Source organism: Chamaea fasciata, unplaced genomic scaffold, assembly GCF_029207755.1.
Source record: "Chamaea fasciata isolate MVZ Bird 193981 ecotype frontalis unplaced genomic scaffold, bChaFas1.0.hap1 SCAF_3, whole genome shotgun sequence".
Classification (NCBI taxonomy): domain Eukaryota; kingdom Metazoa; phylum Chordata; class Aves; order Passeriformes; family Sylviidae; genus Chamaea; species Chamaea fasciata.
Window position 1 is genome coordinate 57,314,539 of NW_027094088.1, and position 21,865 is coordinate 57,336,403.

At 38.6% G+C, this 21,865-nt stretch overlaps 1 protein-coding gene across 1 annotated transcript in view; it reads left to right on the forward strand.

The window, feature by feature from the left end:
- IGF2R (insulin like growth factor 2 receptor) overlaps positions 1-21,865 on the forward strand; it is a 57,031-nt gene that overhangs the window by 25,306 nt on the left and 9,860 nt on the right. The window contains exons 16-37 of the mRNA XM_066179116.1: positions 173-350; positions 909-1,024; positions 1,409-1,571; positions 3,070-3,249; positions 4,264-4,365; positions 5,212-5,313; positions 5,992-6,166; positions 7,453-7,620; positions 8,182-8,325; positions 9,503-9,681; positions 10,042-10,129; positions 11,611-11,817; positions 12,193-12,323; positions 12,996-13,093; positions 13,907-14,043; positions 14,634-14,824; positions 15,394-15,520; positions 15,886-16,008; positions 17,004-17,266; positions 18,924-19,136; positions 20,068-20,217; positions 21,244-21,405. Of these exons, the coding sequence (XP_066035213.1) occupies positions 173-350; positions 909-1,024; positions 1,409-1,571; positions 3,070-3,249; positions 4,264-4,365; positions 5,212-5,313; positions 5,992-6,166; positions 7,453-7,620; positions 8,182-8,325; positions 9,503-9,681; positions 10,042-10,129; positions 11,611-11,817; positions 12,193-12,323; positions 12,996-13,093; positions 13,907-14,043; positions 14,634-14,824; positions 15,394-15,520; positions 15,886-16,008; positions 17,004-17,266; positions 18,924-19,136; positions 20,068-20,217; positions 21,244-21,405 (3,397 nt within the window). The remainder of the gene's footprint in view (positions 1-172; positions 351-908; positions 1,025-1,408; positions 1,572-3,069; positions 3,250-4,263; positions 4,366-5,211; positions 5,314-5,991; positions 6,167-7,452; positions 7,621-8,181; positions 8,326-9,502; positions 9,682-10,041; positions 10,130-11,610; positions 11,818-12,192; positions 12,324-12,995; positions 13,094-13,906; positions 14,044-14,633; positions 14,825-15,393; positions 15,521-15,885; positions 16,009-17,003; positions 17,267-18,923; positions 19,137-20,067; positions 20,218-21,243; positions 21,406-21,865) is intronic.

The window sequence follows — 21,865 nt, forward strand, 5'->3', positions numbered from 1 at the left end:
CCTTTTGGCAGCATTCTTTTTATCCCAGCTCACTGAGGTCTAATCAACCTTATTTAATTATTATGTCTTATTATGGTATCTTGTAGAAACTTATGTGGTTATTATTTGTAAAACTTCTCTTAGAGACAATCAATTTTGCATTCTGTTCACTCTCAAAACTCACCTTTTCTAGTAAGGACCAGTCTTGGAGTCTTGGACTGCCCAGTTCCAAACTTTCCTATTATGATGGCCTGATTCAGTTGACCTACAAAAATGGTACAGCATACAACAATGAGAATAAAACACAGCGCTCCACCCTTATAACTTTCCTGTGTGACCATGGTGCTGGAATAGGTCAGCCTGAGTATCAGGTAAGGACTTGTATATGAGAAAAGGAAGGATCTCCATCCTAAAACACTGACAATAGCTACTAGATTGGTGCAAGCAGAGTGTTGTGTGGAAATATCCAGTATCTACAAAGCAGACTAAAAGAAATAGTTATTACCCTTGGTATATTTGACTTTTGTTGCAGCCATAAAGCTTTCCTTGACCAGTGAATAATAGTAAGCTGTTTACCTGCATCCAGATTCTTACCTCACTCTCTTCTAATCCCTGGGCCATGTAATTATTAGTGCTTTTGTTCATCTTATATCTAGCTGGAAAAAAAACAGTCTGAGAAGTAACAAATGGTAGGACTGTGTACACAACAGACAGCAGTTTAACAGCACAAGAGCAGTTTTTTTTGGCAAGAGCATCTTTGGTGACACAGACAATGACAATATCTATAACAGGACAGACTAACACAAATCAGTCTGAGAAGGTATATCCCAAAGGGGAGATAGCAAGCTTGACATATAAAGGAGTAGCTGTGAGTCACAAAGTTGTCAGTGTGGAAAGCCTTTCTGAAGCTCTATTCTGCTCATTTTTAGAAAGAAGATAACTATACCTACAACTTCAGGTGGTACACTGAACATGCTTGTCCAGAAATTCCGCTGGAATGTCTTGTGACAGATCCTAACACCATGGACCAATATGACTTGTCAAGGTAGGAAAGTGACACATGCAGTGTAACTTAGCTGTTCTAGTTTGGTGTTCTGGCTGAAGTTGGTTTCCTGTGTAGACAGCACGAGAGGCTTCACCTTTTGTGATGGTCTTGACTACAAATATGTTGAAATCCTGCTCGTATGTTTACTTGCCTCCTAGGATGTAAACTGACTTTTTGGGATGGTTTTGCTTGTAAAAACATATTACATTGTCAACTGTGCTCTATATCCCAGGAGTATTCTTTCTAACTGTAGCACTTAAAAATGAAGGGGAAAAGTTAGTTGGGAATGCTTTAGGTTTGCTCTGTTTCTTGAGACTGAGAAAGCATAGAGAGAGCCTATGAAAAATGTGTGTTCAGAGAGCAAAACTTTCTCTTTCTGCTCAGATTAGCAAAATCTGAGAGGAGAGGTGAAAACTGGTATGCCATGGATAATTCAAGACCAAGTGAGCGCAAGAAGTACTACATAAACGTCTGTCGGCCCCTGATTGCTGTCCCGGGATGTGACCGGCGAGCGTCTGTCTGTCAGATGGAATATAGGCTTGTTTCTGTGAGTACTCTTCCCATCCCAACTCAGAGCTGGCTTGGCACATGAGCGAGATTGAAACAGACAAGAGTGAGGTTAAGACAGCCATGTGAATTCTGACCCCTTGTGCAGAGGGATATTCTGTGTACCATAATGGTTGCATGACCATAGCAAAATGGTAGAGCTCCTGTCCACCTCTTCAAAGACCAAAGCTTTAATTTTTACAAGTGTACCAATGTCGTGTTTGACACTCATGATCTTTTTGCCCCGTGTTTCAGAGGCAGACGAACTGCATCTCTTTTGTATGAATTGCTAGAATCTCAGAGACTGCTAGGAATGCACATTTCTTTAAGAGCAGGCTGTCGTCTTGGATATTTTGTCTGGCTTTAGATTGAACTGTGGGAAAAAATTGTTTGAAGATTCTTTGTTGCACCCCTACCCTCCCTCAGCTTTCTTTGGATCTCAGGAGTAGATTAGGCAGATGTTGCCAAGCAAATAAAAAAAAAAGAAAAGTCTGGTGGTTGTTAAGGGCTTCTTCTTCTGTTTTGCCCTGAGGTATAACAATTTATCATGAAAGTGATAACAGCTGACAGGCTGAATGACCCATTTCCCACTGCCTGACTTCATTGCTGCTCACAGCTGTAGGGAAAGCTGAACTAGAGGCTCAATAAGCTGTCCTAATTCCTTCTATGAAACAATACCTTCTCTCCTGTTAAAGGGAATGTGTTAGTGACTGAAGCCAGTAATTGACACCACAGTACTTGAGAGATAATTATTACTCCCTGTGCTTGTAATAGTCCTTGTTGTGCAAGGCTGCTTACTTTACATGTAGAGACACTTTAGGGTTTCATTACTTCACTGCTTGAGATGGTGGAGTAAAAAGTGACCACATTGAGTCAATCTAAATGCAGAGTTGTTAAAATATTTTAAAAGGGCAGAAGTCTATGGACAGCTGTTTTGGAGGTATATCCTTCAGTTTGTAGCTGCTATTGACTTAAAGTAGTTTCTTAAAACCAGGAAACACCATTTATGTTGAAGAGACAATGTCTTTAGACTTTGATAGTAGCACCTACCGTCTTTCTAGTGCTCAGTTTCTGTTAGTGATTTTTAGGCTTTGTTAAGCATGGCAGATCCCTAAAGTCAGTGCTGAGAACAGCTGGAGGTTTCCACATACTCTTTAAAAGAGCTCTGCTATAAATTCTGCCTACTGCAGAAGACATAGGTCTCCCTAAATTGCTAAGCTATGTAGCCTGGGAGATGCAGCTGGGTGTTCTAAGGTACTACAAGCACCTTATTGTACTCAAAATATAAACAACAAAAATTAAACCATACCTGGTTGTTGAGGTTGTCTGTTAAACATGTGAAACTTGCATACGGAATGGGAGACAAATGTAGAGGTATCTCTATGCCTTTGTTATCTTCAAAACTCTTAACCTGTGTATAAGAGTATTGTAGTAGGTCTCTTCTTTTTGGGTGTATCTATTTTTTTAAAAGTTGTTGATATGCTTTTCTTTATTTCTAGGCTTCCTTTTCTGAAGTCACCTCTATTAGTAATCTTGGTGTTGCCAGCAAAGAACTAGTAATTGAAAGACCTGGACATGTTTCTCTAACCTATGCAAATGGCTCTGTGTGCATCAATGCTGATGGAAAGACAACTACTTACACCACCACCATCCACTTTGTCTGCTCCAGGGGCACTCTTGTAAGGATAAATGATCTTCCAGTTGTTATTTTATTGTAGTAGGTTTCTCATCCTATAACATGGAGCCACATGAAGATGTATAGTGTATAGCAGATCCGTGGCAAGGGAGACTTCTTGAGGGTTTAAAATAGAGATGTAAAAACAAAGCTGATGTAGATGCTAGAGAAGCATGTGTCTGAGTATTTTATCATAAATAAGAACCAGTTAAAAACTTAACAGCCTTAATGTACAATTATATTTCAGACTGGTCTAATTAGCATGAAAAATACATGAGTACTTTAAACTGCAGACATTGTAGACACTCTTAAGTGGAAGAATTTTGTAATGTGTATCCTCAGGCTTAGGGTCTGCATTCTCTGTAGATTTTTGATTCTAGAATTCTTAAATCCATAGAGCTTTTGGGGATACAACTCCACATACTGAAGTTAAGACTGAAGGAATTATTAGCCTTAAGCTTATGTAGACTTGTTCTTCCTTGTTTTGTGAGTCTGGAGGTCTTACTGTCCCCTCACCCATGTGATCTTTAGCCCAAGAGGCGTGAAAAATCTGTGACATGGAGCAGTTATGAACTGCTTTGCTTTTGTCTGAAAACACTGACATGAAGTGTTTATAATTAATATTCCTGTTACCCTGATACCTCACCTAACAGACTTCTGTTGCTTTACTTTTGCTTTTTTTTTTTTAATTTTAAATTATGGACTGTGTATTATATCCCTAAACTCCTCGAAGGTTAGACTGAGAAAAGATCTAGTTATGCATGTCTAGATTAAATATTGAATTTAATCTGAATAGTTGGATGTCAGATTCAGTTCTTGGCTAATGCTTGGTGACATGGAAAGTGTTTAACTGGACAGTTTCCAGTGATGATTTTCAAAATAAATTGCGGTGGGAATGGTGTGCCTTTGTAGTGAAGTCTTTTAGAAGAACCTCACAGTTTCTCGTAAGGTGGAATCTCAAATATGACAGTGTTAGCTATTACACTTACTCTGGTCTTCCTCTGCAATCTGTTTCCAGAGTAGCAGCCCACGGTTTATAGCTATTCTGGATTGTGTGGTCACTTTCTTATGGGAAACTGAGGCTGCTTGCCCAATCAAGGAAACAAAAGATGATTCCCAGGTGAGAAAGGAGAATGTGCATTGTATTTGTAGTCTCAATGTACAGTGTTTTTTTCTAGCACTCTTGGTTGCTGTGGCTCTTATGAAAACTAACTAAAGTGAAGTCTTAAGTTGGTAATGATGTAGTCTTGTAATATCTTACTGCTTTATTTTGAACTGTTTCTGAAATGTCTAACTTCTGACAAAGTATTCAGGTCACACCTTCTCTTGAGAACAGTTTACTTGCTCTTGAATGCTTCATTTAATGTTCATTCCCTTGCTATGCTGCTAGTAAAATTGTATTTGTACGTAAGGATATGTATTGTCCTTGTTTTGTGAAGATCATCAGATGAGACTTTGCTTTTTTCACACTAAACCCTGAGATTACCTCAGTTGGTTGCAGCACAGTGCTAATAACATCAAGGTTGAGGGTTTGGGCCCTGTTCAATCCCCATATGAGCCATACATTAAAGAGTTGGACTCCGTGGTCCTTGTGGGTCCCTCCCAATGCAAAATATTCTGTGAAATCTACTCAGTTGCTTCTACTTTACAGGTCTCAACATAAACACATTAGTGTGAAGACAGCCCTCAGTCAAAATTTCCTTGCTCTTAGCTGATATGATAGATGCTATCTGTTAAATTCCACTTCAATACGTTGGTGCAGCTGATGTCAGTGGACAAAAAGAATTGAACAAATGTACAAAAGAATTGAATGAAGCTACTGCCAGAGCTGTGTTCTGGTGTTCTAGTATACACGCTAGAAATATGCCTAAATCACTGCTTTGGTTCTTGAAACAAGTTAGAGGTAAAATCTAAACAGAAGAAATGAAGAAGGAGAAAATAATTTTGTTGTAATTTTTTTTTCCAGTCCTGCTCTGTGCGAGACCCAAACACTGGCTTTCTGTTCAACCTGCAGCCATTAGCTTCTGAGCAAGGCTATACGGTTACTGGCAATGGGAAGACTTTCTCAGTAAGGATTTTGACTGTACAGTCTGTTTTTTGAGTGCTGTTGTTGCTTTTTTTTTTTTTCTGTCTTGCTTAGTGATCTAGTGGTGCTTTTACTCAGTCCTCCTAGGAAGTATGAGTTGGCGGGAAATCACTGTGGTTGAGGGAAGGAATGAAAGATAACTTCATTCATCTTAGATGGTCTTAAAAGCATTAAACTTCTGGTTCTTGGTGAACATAAGGTAGCCACACTTTTGAGGCTGCCTTTTTGAAGTGATTTTCTCCTTATGGACACTGTTGTGTACTACCAATTTATCTGCTGATTCTGAAGAAATTGACAAGGGGAAGCCTAGAAAGGCATTTAGTCGGTCCAAATCAGTGTTTTTAATGTAATCTGCATGTGTCAGTAATCCTAGGCTGTCACAGATAATACAGTAGTGGTATCTTTAGGCCAAGAATAAACTTGCAAAACCACATCCTGTACTTCTAGTGGGGAGAATTTGTGGACTTTGTAATCTAAAGACTGAGGATACTCTGACTGTATTATAGTTGAGTTATAGTCTGTCATTTCCAGACTGCAAGACAATTGTGTTGTTTGAAATAGTTCTTGATGAGAGTTTTACTGATGTGGAAATGGCTATATGGACTTTGTTTTTCTGGTGCAGTTCATACTATATACATCTACATGTTTTAAAACTTCTAGCTAAACGTTTGTGGACACTTGCCGTATTGTGGTAAAATCAATGGCAAAACAGCTGCTGGGTGTGAAAGAGAAAATCTGATGCCTGTGAGGCCACTGGAATTGGACAAAACCCTTTATCTATCTAGTGAAGGGTTTCTAACTCTTACCTACAGAGGTCCTCTTCGTGTGGAATCAGGTGAGTTCAGGAAATACACAGTGTCTTGTAACAACTTAGTGTGAGTGGTCTTCATTGCTTCTTTTGTTCATATACTGAAGTCTATTTGGCTTGGTATTCATTACTTAAACAAGCTGGCTCATATGGAAATTTTAGGAAGAAGTGAAGTTACACAGAAGGTAATGGCTCAGTTTTCAGTAATGTATGTGCTCTAGGAAAGTGACTCAATACAGTGTAGGGGTTTTTCCTTAGCAGATGAAAAATACTGGTCCTTGCATGGAGAAATGGATAGCCAAATTTGGAAAACAAAATTAACTCAGGTTCTTTTTCTAAGTGAAGTAATAGCTTTTAGCTTCAGTTTCATGGATAATGCTCTCTATAGTTGTTTCATATCTGAAAGGTCAGTTTTCAGAAAGCTCATACTTTCCTGCATGGAATTTATTGAATTAGTCCTCTAATACTTCATGTACACCTGCTTCATGAATTTAGGTCTCTTTTGCAGATAAAATGAATGAAAAATGTGTATCTAGTTTTTTTAATATTAGATGCTCTCCAATTATACTGAAACTGAGCTTCATAGAAAGGAATTAACAGCAAAAGACCCTGGGAAAACTGGCTTTTGGATTCAGGAATCTCAAATGCTGCAGTGTGTTTGTTCTCTGTACAAATTGCTGGGATGCTCTTATTTTCTCAGTTGTGACATTTTTGTACATAAAATATAACAGTGATTAAGCTCTTATGTATGTTGCTTTGAGAGGTTCTACAATTTTTATAACACTACTAAGCATTTTGATGACAAATACCACTCCCTGACATAATTCTTTTACTTCTTGAGGACTAAACAGAACTTATCATATACTGCTTTGATAGGATCAGTATTATTTCTTCTGCGGTCATTACACTGAACTTCTTACAACCAAACAGATCCCCCAAAAACAAAACTTTGTATGATGTAATTTAAAAGCTGCTGTTACTACTGGTGATACTTTAAAGGGTTTCTGTTTCTTCATATATATCAAAGAACATAGGGAACAGAGGTCAGTGAAGGTAATTATGTTCTTGAAATGTGTCAAGGCATTTTGGTCTCTTATTTATAGAGGTAGTGGTGACTGCTGGGCAATTTTTCATAGCTCTCTAAAGAAAGCTTGCATATTTACAGGTAAAACCCCATAAGCAGTAAGGTAGTGTTAGCCTCGAAGCAGTTAGTAATAAGAAACTGTTAAAAAATTTTGAAGTCAAGTGTTAACTTGTGTGTAAATTCAAAAGTTCCAAACAGAGTCATCAGTAGATAAATGTTTGTTTTGTAGGAACATCAGACATGTTCAGAGTGACTTTCATTTGTAATGATTCATATCCCGGAGAGCTTAAGTTTGTGCGTGAGGAGATAAACAGCGTGCTGCAAGTCCATGATACTTTTTTTGAGTTTCACACAGCTCTGGCTTGTGCTCCTGCTCCTGTAGATTGTCAGGTTACAGGTAAGTACCTGGAATTTAGGTGGGCTCTGTCCCATGTTGGAAGGATTAACTGAACAGTAAACTTCTGCTCAGTGGAGGGCTTTAAGAATACCTATTGTGATGACTTTGTAAGACTTAAAATCTTTGTAGAAGTTGTAGGGTGGGAGAAGAGGTAAGTTGTTTGAAGTAGGCTTAACCTACAAAAACAGGGAAAGAAGCTATTTTAAAACATTGTGGTATACACAAGAAAGCTGATAATTATTTTGAGAAGATTTAATCATTATTGTGACTGATGCTGCTTCAGCCCAACTCTGAAGGAAATAAGTTAATTTAGTATTGATGTCTGTAAAAATGCACCTGTGAATTGTGGAGAAGCTACATTTGGGAAGTACCTGTCAGGGGAGCTGTGTTCTGCATTTGGCCTGGTGAGGTTTTTGTGGCAACAGTACTTTCTCTTAATGCATATCTAATGTGATTCTGAAAATTATTTTGAACTCTGTATTCATCAGTGAAACTGGTATCATTTCAAATCCAATTCTGCTGCAAGTATTAAGTTCTCTCAGCTTACTGCATTTCTTCCAGATGCTGCTGGCAATGAATATGACTTAAGTGACTTGAGCAAAGAGGGTGAGCCATGGGTTGCTATAGACACTTCAAAGGAAGCAAAAAAACGAACGTTTTTCTTGAATGTCTGCAAGCCCTTGCCCTACGTGACCGGATGTCCTGGTAAGCCAAGTGGCAAGTGCTTCTTAACTTGTATCTTCTTCTGCAAGAACTTATAGTTAGAATGATGCCCCTGGGTATTTTAGGAAGATTTATTGCCTCCTGTCCATTTAAGCGCAGAAATAGCATAGACCTGGGTGACATATGTCAGGAGTATTAATAAACAGACTTTTGCAAACTGAGAGCAGTCTTAATGCTTATCAGGACTCTTTCATTGAGATGTATATTAATGCATTTGGGAAAATTGCATTGAGGTCTGTATTTGCCAGGATCTGTGATTTTATTACTGTTTTTGTAAGAAGATAGGAAAGTATCATAGTTTAACCCCAGCCAGCAATCAGCCCCGTGCTGCTGCTTGGTCACTTCCCCACCAGCAGGATTGGGTAGAAAATCAAAAGGGTGAAGGTGGGAACTTGAGGATTCAGGTAAAGACAATTTAATGGGCAAAGCATAAGCTAGGCATACCAGCAAAGCAGAACAAGGCATTAATTCTCTGCTTCCCATGGGCAGATGGATGTTCAGCCATCTCCAGGAGGGCAGGGCTGCATCACATGTAACAGTGACTTGGGAGTACAAAAACCATCATTCCAAATGTCCCTCCTTCCTCCTCCTTGCCCCCATGTTATATACTGAACATGATGTCATATGGTCTGGGATATCCCTTTGGTCAGTTTGGTCACCTGCCCCTGCTGTGTCTCCTCCCAGCCTCCCGTGCACCCCCAACTTCCCTTGCCATGTGACAATAAGAAAAGCAGAAAAGGCCTTGGCTTTTTGTAAGCCCTGCTCAGCAATAACAAAAAATTCTATATTATCAGCCCTGTGTTCAGCACAGATCCAAAACACAGCCCCATACTCACCACTGTGAAGAAAATTAACTCTACCCAGCTGAAACTAGTACAGAAAGCCAAATGTTGTTGGAGCCTCCTAACTGAATGAGGCCAGAATGAGAAGCTTATGCCATATCTTACTGCATCTCTAGCCAGTTTAATATATTTGACTGTACTGTAGTCTTCTCTGAGTCTGTGGAACCAGATAAATTAGTGCAGTTTCAACGATTTCGGCATGCAGGAGTAACTTTATTCCTCGAAGGCTTGAGGTACACAATGTCTTACATTATTTCACAATCAATTTAGCACTAGTTGTCAGAGCTGTGAACTAAAACCCAGTTCTCTTCCTGTAGGTGGTGCCATAGGATCCTGTGTGAAGTACACTGATAAAAGCAGGAACCTTGGAGTCATTCAGATAAACCCCCAGGCTGCTACTGATGGGTCGTTAAGCATTATCTACTTGAATGGTGACATGTGCAAAGACAATCAGCGTTACTCTACACGGATCATCTTCCAGTGCGATCAAACAACGGTAACTTTCTGTTCTGCTTGCTACTGATGAGGATTTTAGTGCTTGTACCAAAAATAGACCATGTTTACTCCTCCTAAAATGGAGAGACAGGTTCTGAGAAGTAAAATCTTACATACTGGGTTTTTCCTTGTCTCTTCTTAATAAAGCTCTGTGTTTTACTGAACCTATAGAACAACAGTGATCTATCATGGAATCCTGTGAGCCACCAAAAGCAGCTCTTTGCTGAACATCAGTGCTGAAATTTGGTAGTGGAGACTTTAAACTGTGCAACTGCAATAAAAAAAAAAAAGCCATGCATGTGTGTTTTGAGACTTGCAGTGTAATTATTAGTAACTTCCTTTATATAACTCTTTTCTGTAGGGATCACCAGTGTTGGAGCAAGAGAATGACTGTGAGTTTGTCTTTGTTTGGAGGACCTTGGCAGCATGTCCTGTTCACAGAGCAGAAGGTAAGTGTAGTTATTTGAGCTTTGAAGTATCAGTCAAACTGTACAAGTAATAAATACTTGAATGAAATTACGTTGGTTTCTTGCCCTGTGAATCTTTCTGTTAAAAGTGTTGGCTTGTGGAGGAATGTCTATTCTGAGCTTTAAACTAACTACAAATCCTATCTAATGTTAAAAGTCCAAATTAGGATGACAGGCAAATGTACTTGCCTATCTAGGGAAAGAAGATAGAGTAATAATGCTGTTTTGAGAAAACAAAATTTAACCTTGTTAAATCACAGACAGACTTGCTAGTAAATATTAAAGCATCAGCTTTCATGAGAACAGAGTTGATTCTGTGCCTGGCAAGTCATTCCCTGTCCCTCACTGAAGACTGGAAGCAAGACTAAACTTGACCCTAGTTAGACAATGGGAGAGAGGCCAGTAGGGGAGTCTCAGTTTGTATTTGACTCCAGGATGTGCAATAAAAAATCACAAGTTTTAGTTTTGGTATTTGATTGTCTCTTAGATGGCAGATGGAGTGTGTAGGCATCTTCTCTGCCTTTTCAGGCTTTGTTTTGCAACTTGCAGATAATTCCTTATAAAACATCTGGCCTTCCTGTAAAGGATCCATTGCAGTGGTCCTAGACATTTTTGAAACTGCCGATGATCTGACGTGGCATGACGAATGTTCACAAACTGCTGTTCTGTAGCACGTGATTACTGTGCAGGACACTGGTGACTGGATTGTGGTTTTGAACGGGGGAAAACTGATGTCTTTATAGCTTGGTACCAACTTGGATGATTGAGAAGTGCATAATGTTCAATTCATACAATCTGACGATTTTTTAAAAAGCTTCAGAATATTGAGCAAAGGGTCGCTTTAAAACGGAAGACTTGATCAACAGCAAAGTCACTGACGTATATCAGCTAATGAGACATGTGGAACTAGAATTTTCCTAAACCTTATTTTATGTGCATCATTGTAGATTTATAAGCTGGAGTAACTGTTTCCTGTGACTAATTATTTTCTTAAGTCAGCAAACTCCAGAGCTGTTAAAAGAAGATACAAGGCTGACATCTAGGACGCCTTTTGCTTTGATCTTGTGACCTTGCTGTTCTTTCCAGATAATTAAGCAAGTTCTGGACTTACTGCTTCTGATTCTGTGCTTAACCTTCAGCACAGGTTCAGCTGAAGGAATAACTTGAGACCACTCTGAGGCAGCTTTTGAACTACGTTGTGACTTTTGCATCTTGCTTTAGTGGCAGTTATAAAAGAAAAGTGTCATCTATATATAGTCACGTAGTTCTGGATATTGGTGACTTCCCAAAATGAGTTGCTTAGCTGAACTACGATACTAAGACACTTCTTCAGTATTACTGCCCTCAAGTAGCTACTCATTTTTGTGACCTTATTTGTCCAGTAAGCTTTAATTGTCCCCAGTGTATTTGGCAAGGCTAATAGATCTTAAGTTGTATTTTAAATTCTTAACTTCTCCTTAAAGGAAATGATTGCCAGGTGAAAGATCCAAGGTATGGTCACGTTTTTAACCTGAAGCCACTTTCTAATGAAGATATCAAAGTGAGTACAGACGAGTATGACTACTACTTCAGAGTTTGTGGAGAAATAACAGAACCTTGCGATGGAGATGATCACAGTGTTGCATCGTGTCAAGTAAAGAAGACATACCCTACTTTCAGAAAAGAAGCAGGTACTGCACTTACCTGAACAAACCTAGAAAACAGGAAGATTAGCCAGAGTGTGATAGAAGAAGGGTTCTTGCTAATCTAGTACATCTAATGAGATAAAGCACTTCACTGTTTTTTTGCTCAATGTGCGGATAAAATGTCATATGTGTAGCTACCTTGGCACTCAATTATGAATGAGCTTAAGCCTTACTGTGCTGGAGTAGTAGTCCCTCAATAACTGGATTGTAGGTTTTTAGAGGAAGGTTGAGTAAATCAAAGATAGACCAATTTACTATCTATTCTTTAATTGTGCATTTTATGTGACCCTGTTGTCAGAGGCATTACTGCAGTTGTGTGTTTACTGTAGCTGTTGACTTTTCTCAACTCTTTGCTTCTAGGCTTACGTACAGACAAACTGACTTTCAAAAATGGTTTAATAATGATTAATTACACCAGTGGAGAAAAATGCCATAAAATATATGAACGATCAACTGCTATATTATTCTATTGTGACAAGACTACATCTGAGGTTAGTTTCAAAACATGCTTCCTGTACATACTGGCTTCCAGAGTTGCCCTCTTTTTTAAAGTATGGAAGGTTAGGGTGAAGAACATGAACATGCCAAATCATTTACAGATTAGACAGGGAATTCAAAGGTCCTGTAAGGGGACAAAAAAAATGAAGAATGTTTTGAAGGATGATACCTTTATCATTGCCCAGGAAGATCAGTGCAAGTCGTTCCTTTAAGGGTTGTCTGTCATTACCAAAGCTCTTGGAGAAGTTGGGAAGGGATGTTCTTCCATAAATTACAGCTGTTTCTTTGAAAGAAATAAAAGGCAGAAGGTTGAATGTGCAGGAAAGCAAGTATTACATAGCCAGACTAAAATAAACTGGTTACTTGCTTTTAGTATATGTCTGTATTTGTGATTCCCTTACTGTTCTTAAACAGTGGTGTCTAGAATTACTTTGGTCTTCTTATTTCATGGAGGAGGCAGCAATTCTTAGTGACTGCCCTTTTAGCAGAAGTACACATGTGGATAAACTCAGATTTGGGAGAAGCCATGTTTTTTAGCTGGTCAGAGGCATAGTGTGGCTCTAAGATATGTGTTCCTGAGGCTTTCTGAGGTGCGGCTGAGACATTTCATAGTTTTAATGTGTCTAAATGAGAAAGCAAATTAATTTTGTATTGTGTTCTTCCAGCCTGTATTTTTGAAGGAAACTCCAGACTGCACCTACATGTTTGAATGGCATACTCAGTATGCTTGCCCACCTGTTAAATCTACTGAGTGTTCCTACAAGTAAGTTATTTCCACAAAATTAAAATGGAGCTGAATGTTGAGAGAGACAAATACAGCCTTCTTTCAATTCATTGCGACACTGCCCCTTTATCTATTGTGTTTTGACCAGCTAATGTAGCATTCAATGCCAATACATAATATTTTAAATAACTTGCAATTTGTGCTTCTGAAAACTACTTTCATTGGGGGAAAAAATCCGAACTTTGAGATTCTCCTGGGGAATAATAGAAGAGAACTGTTTGGTATGTATTTATTGATGGTTGAATGCTGAGTATGTTAGGTTTTTGCAAGTGTCTAGTTGTTATTTAGCAATAGCTTATTTAAATAAGACTACAACTGTCTGTTTGGAACTTCCACCAAACAATGCTTCAGGAAAAATTTAATTTGTATCTGTCACAACCAAGTACTAGCTCATTAAGATTGCATGTTGGGGTCAAGTGTGGCTAATACTTGGCCCAGAATTTGAATATCTGGCCTCATTATAGGTCTCTGCTGTAAGGTAAAACAGTGCACTGAACTGTATGTATCCTTGCCATGCACTGAAAGCCAACATGCTTTAATTAAAAGCTGGAATTGGCTCTTGCATTGGCTGAGAGCTATGTGCATGTGGACAGTTTTCTGTGGGGGTAGCTGGTGCAGTGATATATCCCTCTACTGAATTTGAAGTTTCTGGGGACTACTGCATCTGATGCAGACTTCTTTTCCAGTGTAATACTCTGCTTAAGAGTTATCAGGTTAAAGTTACTGTAGTAACTTAAGAATTGCAGCTTTAAAATGCTTAATTATTTTGCATGCTTTTAATCTTTTGTATAGGGATGATGAGGGAAGGTTCTATGACTTTTCATCCCTGACACGACACAGAGAGAACTGGGAGGCTGTTGCTATATCTGCTACTACCCAGAAATATTATATTAATGTCTGCAAACCCTTAGTACCTTACGGTGCTACACGTAAGTATACAATACAAATATATTCTTCCTATAGCTAGGGAAGGCAAGTGGTAGGACAGTATTGCTGATGTCTGCTCTGAGTGAAATAAATCACAAAGCAAAGTGTGTGGAGACAGTGATTTTAGCACCAGAGGGAAAGGTAGATTGTGAGCGTCATTTTCATCTGCTTAGTGGGTGAGATTCACTAGCAGCTCTTCTCTTGGTAACTTTGGCAGTCTACCTCTTCTGTCCTTATCCAAAGTTTGCTATAGCTCTTAAAGACTAAAATAATCAGTTCAGAATTTTCCTATGGCATCTTTTGACTGACTCTACATTTTGTGCAGTGCGAGGCCAAACTGTAGGCTTCCACTCTGTAGTAACCTACTTCCCCTGTGGTAGCTGCCACGACTTTTTACATTACCTTAAGTGATATGAGACCATTGCTGCTAGTTGTGATTTTTGAGGAAAATACACCCTGATGAGTATGGTTTGGACAATGGCCTGGAGATAGATCAGCCATGATATACCTGAAACTAGAGTGAGTGGACTTCTATTCCAGGCAAGTACACCTTACTAATGTGGAGTAATGCAGTTTTTGTTTATCTGTATAGGTTCCTGCCCTTCTGATGCTGCTGCCTCCCTCATTGAGGGTACAAAATGTACCAGTCTTGGGGAAGTGGCTGATGGTCCTCGTTGGGAAAATGTCACTTTTGTCCTGAAATACATTAATGGAGATCAGTGTCCAGATAAAACTCGGAAGAAAACAACAATATTGCGCCTCAAGTGTGATGAAAACAGAATTGTAAGTGGGTTCCTTCTGCTGGGATTTCTTGTGTTCATGCAAGCAGAAAGACTTACAAGTACTTGCATTTTAGATGCTGAGCAATTTTTAAGAGATCATTTTGGGTGTCCTGTTAGCACAAATTTTCTTATCTGTAATAGCTTCAGATCATCTGCTTACGTCTTGAAGATGAATATAGTGCAGGTTGTGAAGTGTTTCAAGTAGTAAATAATGCTATTGGCTGTGTAGCTCTTAACTCCTGCACATCTGTATGCCTTGCCCTTAAGCACTCTTCATTTGATGAGATTTTAATTGCCTTTTGGATTTTCTATTGCCCTAGGCTGCCTTTAGCTCTCCTCTCATTAATTTTATTTCTCCTGATAAAGATTCTGTATTGTTGTGTATTTGAAATAATCACAGTTAAATACTCTGTCCTTGGATTAATTCACTGGTTCATGATGATCTGTCAGGTTTTGGGACTGGTGTTTGAACTCAACTGAACTGAGCTCAGCTACAGGCAGCAGGATAAATCTGTTGGTGTGAAATCTTAGACTCTAGAGACATCACTCTCTCCCCTCTTTTGTGTTTAGGAATCAAAGCCAGAACTTATAACTGCCATTGAAGATTGTGAATATACCTTCTTATGGTTCACTGCTGCTGCGTGTCCTCTTAAAAGAAATGTGCAAAATGACTGTCGGGTAACCAATCCTGCAACAGGTGAGGAGGCCTCAGGATTTTGTATGTGGCAGAGGCTGCTGGAAGCTGCACTACTGTGTATGTGTTCTTGAGGGACTTTGTTAGAAAAGGCCAGTGTGTCACATCCTCTGGATAGTGACTAACAAGCTTGCTGATGGTAGAAATCTCTTGTACTGCAATATCTTGGAACATAAATAGCTGATAGTTCAAAACTAGTTTTTCCTCTGTTAATGTGAATAAGTAACTGTTTGACTTTCTAAGCTAGCAGACAAATAGAATTTGGTTAACCTTCTTACTAAATTAAGTAGCGAAAGCTTGTAATACAAAGAAATGTTTTGATTTTGAATCTGAAAAAGAGATTAAATCATTCCCTGATCTCCCTATAGGCCACCTGTTTGATTTGACACCATTAAAGCGAGAGTCTGGCTATACCATCAGTGATTCACACAACAGAATAATTGAGTTGAATGTTTGTGCTGAAGCTAAAAGTTCATGTGCTAATGGAGCTGGTAAGCAACTTTTCCTCTCTGGTGCTGTAATCATTGACTATAGGGCAACCAAAAGAAATGGTTATGCTCAAGTTTACTGTAAAATGTGATGTTTTACTGCAAATGCAGAAGGAGTGAGGGGAACAGATGATGGCTGTACTGACTAGGAAAAGAACAACCTAAAACTGTTTTAGGAAATGAGGCCATATATTTTTACCCAACGCCATTCACATAGGCTCAGTTCAAGTCCCAGTCCCTTTAGTTCCTAGAGAACTAAGTGGGTATTTCTTTGAACATGAGAGCAGGAATGTAGGTGCTTCTACTGCATGTCTTTAATGCTGTGAAAATGGAGACATTGCAATCTTCCAGCTAGAGTGAACTTTATAGTGATGCATTGCTGTAATGCATCTGTACTTCAAACCTTTGCCAATCCTCTTTCTAGTTTTCTGTTCTGGGTACTTCTGAAACATCAGTAGGAGTTAGCTTTCTGCTTAATTAACTGGTTTTAAAGCTGCTTAATTGGAGGTTGAATTACTAGCTCTTCTGTCAAATTGAGTATGAAATAATGCTTTAGCATCTTAGATGCTAAAGTAGCAATATTGCTTGTTTTGAAAATTATTTTTTTGGAGTTAGAAGAAAATATTGGATTGACTTGGTTTTTAAGAGGCATCTTAAAAAATGATATATAATCTGTCTGACATTTTGTGTTAGTTGCTTGGTGTACAGAGTAGTGATAACCAAACACTGCTCTGTGGCTGCTTAAGCATGTATAGGTGCAGTACATTCAGCTGGTTGATGAAGTAATAAAGGCAATATTTGGTCTTCATATCAGTGCAGTTCAGCTCAGTTTAATGGCAACTCTGGATGGTGTGGCAAAGCCATTCTTTTTTAGGAAAACTAAAGTGGTGCTAAAATCTTAAGTTTCCTGCTGTTTATGTTGTATGGTGCAGTTTTTCAGGGAAGTTGCATCAGACTTGATCTGTTTATTTTTTAATTTTTCTTTTTTTTCTCTTTAGCTGTCTGCATCACAGGTGGCCGAAAACCAGTTAATGCTGGAAAACAGAGTAAAACTTTAAGTTATGAAGATCAGGTGTTAAAGCTTGTCTATGAAGATGGAGATCCCTGCCCTGCAGACCCTGCACTGAAGCATAAAAGCTATTTTACCTTTGTATGCAAGTCTCATGCTGGAGATGAGAGCCGGCCTGTTTTTGTGTCTTTTGACGAGCAGACTTGCACTAGTTATTTCTCTTGGCATACTTCCTTGGCCTGTGAAGAAGAGGTAAGAATTACTTTTCCAGAAAACACTCATGAGACTTAAAATTTCGGGGGGGGGGGGGGGGGGGGGGGGGGGGGGGGAGATGTTAGATATAATAGCAATATATTTTAAATTCTTTGAGGGAAAGGTTTCTTCCTGTAGTACAGAACCCAAATTCATATAGGAGTTCTTGAATGCTTTCCATACTGACATTTCCAACAGGGGTGAGCAATACTTGACAAACTCGTGCTTTGTGTGTTGAGCCAGGTTAAAACTTCTAACACTTGAGAATAACCCCTTAGTGGAACCTGTTTAGCTGCTTTTCTGTACAGTTCAAATGACAGCCATAGGGTGTCATGTTGGGAAATGATGAAGATCCTCCAGTGCAGCAGGCCAGCGGAGCTGAAGCTGACTTGAGGATGGATAGCACCTCTGTGCATGGGGATAGCCTTTGTTTCTAAGCAGATGACTAGAAACATGTCAGACAAGTGCATGACCAGTTTGCTCAGTGCAAAACCCAATAAACCTTGATAGCGTGAATTTAGAATCTACTTCTGATGTACAACATATGCTGTAACAACATAATCTGCTCAGTTTAGTTGAACTGGTGCTCCAGTCGATGCTTTGAGGTAGTCCTTTGGTAATTTTATCTACTTAAAGATGACCAGTAGAGGGTAAGTGCATGGAGTAAAAGGGCAGCACTAGGAACAGAAGGCTAAATTAACTATTGGATTAATTTAGACATTTTCTTAATACCTGAATATTTTCTTTTGTGAATCTGCCTAATGATTTTTTTTTACTGTGATCATCATTCTCGGCAACAAGTTGTTTTTCCTCCTCATCACTGTTTCTACAATACTACAATAGCTCTTGCTTCCATTTAGGAAAACATCTTCCAATTTTTCTTTCCCCAACAGGAACTGTCACATCCTCTTCTTCAGCTACACATAGTTTTTGGTTTCCCCTTCAGTAATACCATGCTGCAATGCAAATCAACAATACCCAACCCCACTCTGTTTTCTAGCCTGTGAATTCCATTTGGTGATCCTTATGTATAGTGTACAAGATCCCTTTTTTCACTGTGACCCAAGCTATTTCAGTGTGATATCTAGGTAACAACAATGATTGTTTGTCCTGAAATTTAATGGTTATTTTGTTAGTTGCTCCTTCTCCAATATCTAAACAGGAATAGATTTCTCAAATTCCTCGTAGACTCTCAGTAGGTTTATGCATTTTAAGAGTGTGTGAAATTGGTCTGTGGAAATGTAGTACTCAAGCCATCAACTTGCAATACACTAACTTTATGTTGTTATAACCAAAGTTGTTTGTTGGAGCTGGTGGAGGTGAGAAGAGGAAGTCATGGGGCCTGATCTTACAAAGTCATAGTGACTATGTGTGCTGGAATATGTGTGCAAGAGCTTTGTCTTGGCATTGTTCTGATAGGGGTTCCATTCCATAAGAATGTTTAAACGATCAAGGTTTTTCATATGCTGCATGTAGGTGTTTAGTATCTATGGAGAAGCAAAAATTACAACAAATGCTGCTTTTGAAACTTTTCAAATGCTTACATTTGAAACTTTTAAATGTAGCCATGCTTCTGGCCCCAAGAAGCATTAGATGTTTGTCAATTAATCAAAGCAAGTCATAAAAGAATAAGAGCAATGAATGTACCTTCTTGTAGGTGAAGTGCTCAGTAATGAATGACAGTTCCATTATTGACCTGTCTCCTCTGATCCATCGCACTGGGTATTATGAGGCATTTGTGGATGAAGATATTACAGAGGTTTCTCCAGACTTCTACATCAACATTTGTGAACCTCTCAATCCTATCAAAGATGTCAATTGCCCACCTGGAGCAGCTGTTTGCATGGTTCCCGTTAATGAATCGCCAATAGTAAGTACTATGCCAGGAATCACTGAAGTGTGCATTTCCTTAATAGTTTAATATAATATCCCTGCCTAGAGACCTGATTTGAACCAGAGGCTTGACAGTGGATTAAAGAAATGGAATGCAGAATTAAAATCTCCTCTGCAAAGTTCCCTTTTATTGCTTTTTCCTATGAACAAGTATTTTCCTATACTGAAGCCCAGTGATCTTTTTGGATGTCAGAAGATTTAATACTGTGATAAATATAAAAATTGCTACAGAGAATCTTTTTCATGTAGTGAAAAAAACTTGTGTGCCAAAGTGGTGTGTGCCAAATATGGACACTGGGAGGTAGAATGTCTTAGCCCTTCTGTGGCTTTATTGGTCTTGTGATAGCCTGTTGCAATTGGAAGCAGTCTAGATGCTAGTATGCTTCCAAAATGCACTTAGGTCTTTCATGTAAGAACTTGACAGCTACATAAATAGCAAGCCTGTTACAGAGGATTGACTAATTGTCTGTGTCATTACCTTGAGAGATCTTGGCTTTTGCTTTTGAGGACTTGTCTGTAAGCTCTAGAAATAGACATAAAAAACTGTGATTGTTTTCCACAAATTTCCGTATTTATCTAGGGACTTTATTCCATTGTGAATGCTATCTTTAAGTAATGTGTTGGTAATTTGGCACATTAATATAAAGAAGAATCTACCTCTAAGAGGCATAAACTCCCTGGCTTTTGTCAAGTTTAGTCAATAACTGTTTTGAGTTGCTCAACTTGTGTTTTGTTAGGATTGAAATGTAATGGCTGTCCTTCGAGTACAGAATGCAGTTTTTGGAAGTGCAATAGTTGTGCTCCCATGTAAACCAAACAGATGAGTCTGAATTAATTTGAATCTCTGGGCTGATCTAGTGTCTAGGTATGTCCTGTAATTCTGTTAATACATATTTTTGCTTGTGTAGGATATTGGTCGTGTTACTGAACCTCCCCAGTTCAATAAGGCGGCAAATGAAGTTTACATCACTTACAACAGCACTACTCCTTGTCAGATAAACAATGGATTGAACTATACTTCTGTTATTGTATTTCACTGCAGCCAAGGAACTAGTTTGGTAAGATAGCTGTTAAACTTACATTGATACTGGAGTGTAATGGAAAGTGGGTGGTGTAACCACTGTTAGCTTTGTTTAAAAATAAGTCAAGGTTTTGTTTCTATAATGTATGGACAGACTCATTTCAAGAAGTATCATACTTGTTTTCTTGCCTGGCCAAAATTTAATTGAGTGCATGAACTTCAAGTTTGAGGGTGACAGGTTCTGATGAAATCAAGGGTCAAATTCTACAGAAGTAATGTAATGATAACTTATTGCTGACATTAAACTTAATGCTTAATGCAGCTTGTTTAGACCCTAAAGTTTGTACTTGTACCTCAAGCTAACACAAGAACCCTAATAACTGTACAGGTATTACTGCGAAGTGTTCCCTCTATGCTATAACATTTTCCATAATCACACATAACTTAAAAAAAATTTTGCATTTAGTTACTTATGTTTTTATTTTGTGTCAACACCCAAACACTAAATTGAGTTTGCATGGTGATGTGAATCTGACGTTTCTTGGATTTTTTCAATGCTGCGACAAACTGTAAAGAAGCACTTGGATATGTTTGTCAAACTAGAGCTTGTTGAAGATCGTGAAACCATTTTCCATCAACGCAGGACATGAGCTGAAACTTGAGGCAGCTCTGAATATTACACAGACCATACTAATACTTAAGATTAAAACATGATAAAGTAAATAGTATTCTCTCTAAACCTTAGTGAAATTTCTTAATGTTCTCTGCCATCAAGAAGCACAGCTCTCACACTTTTGCTGCTTGCAACTGAGCTGAACATCAAAATCTCAACCCTAATTAAGAAGAAAGCTTGTGTACCTTGGTTGTTTTCTGAAGCTAGGTAGAATGCACTTCCCTTGAAAGTTTTTTTTGATACTGGTTATAAATACAGTGCTTGACCTACAATCAATGAAGTCTAGCCATGGTAGTAACTGAGGTTAACTATTGGGGAAGGGGGAAAGTGCAGAGACAACACCAAACTCTCCAAAAATTAAACGCATTTTTCTGTGTTCTTTGGTAACAGGGTAAGCCAAAGATGATAAGGAAAGTTGACTGCACATTTGTGTTTGAGTGGGAAACTCCCCTTGTGTGTCCTGATAAAGTGAAAACTTTAGGCTGCTCTGTGATTGATGAACAGTTACACTATACATTTAACCTGACCAGCCTTTCTGGAAGATCATTCGAGGTAATGCCTTCTTGTGGTGTGACATTTATTTATTTATTTGTAATTGTCTATTGCTATCAACATTTTAAAACTGTGGGAAGGGTTTCTTTTAAGCATTCTGTGTGAGAAAAGGCTGAAATGTGCTGTGGTCAGTATCGATACTTGTTTGGGAATATTACTAGAGGGTATAACATTTTAATGTTTTTGAGAGTGAAGTTAGTGGACACAGCGATGGGTAAAGGAATGAGAAATTTTCACCTTTGACAGAATCTTGAATGAGAAAGTAGGTCTGCTGAACGTATTTTATCTGTAGTCCTGTGTGTTTTATCTGCAATTTTGTCATATTAAGGAAGACCAGACTTGCGAAGTTAGTTATCTTTTCCTCTTACTTTATGCAAGTGCTGCCTGAGACTCAGTTTACTAAGCACTTATGTGACTTTACATTGACTCTAGACTTGCTGTGATGCTTCTGATTGTCTAC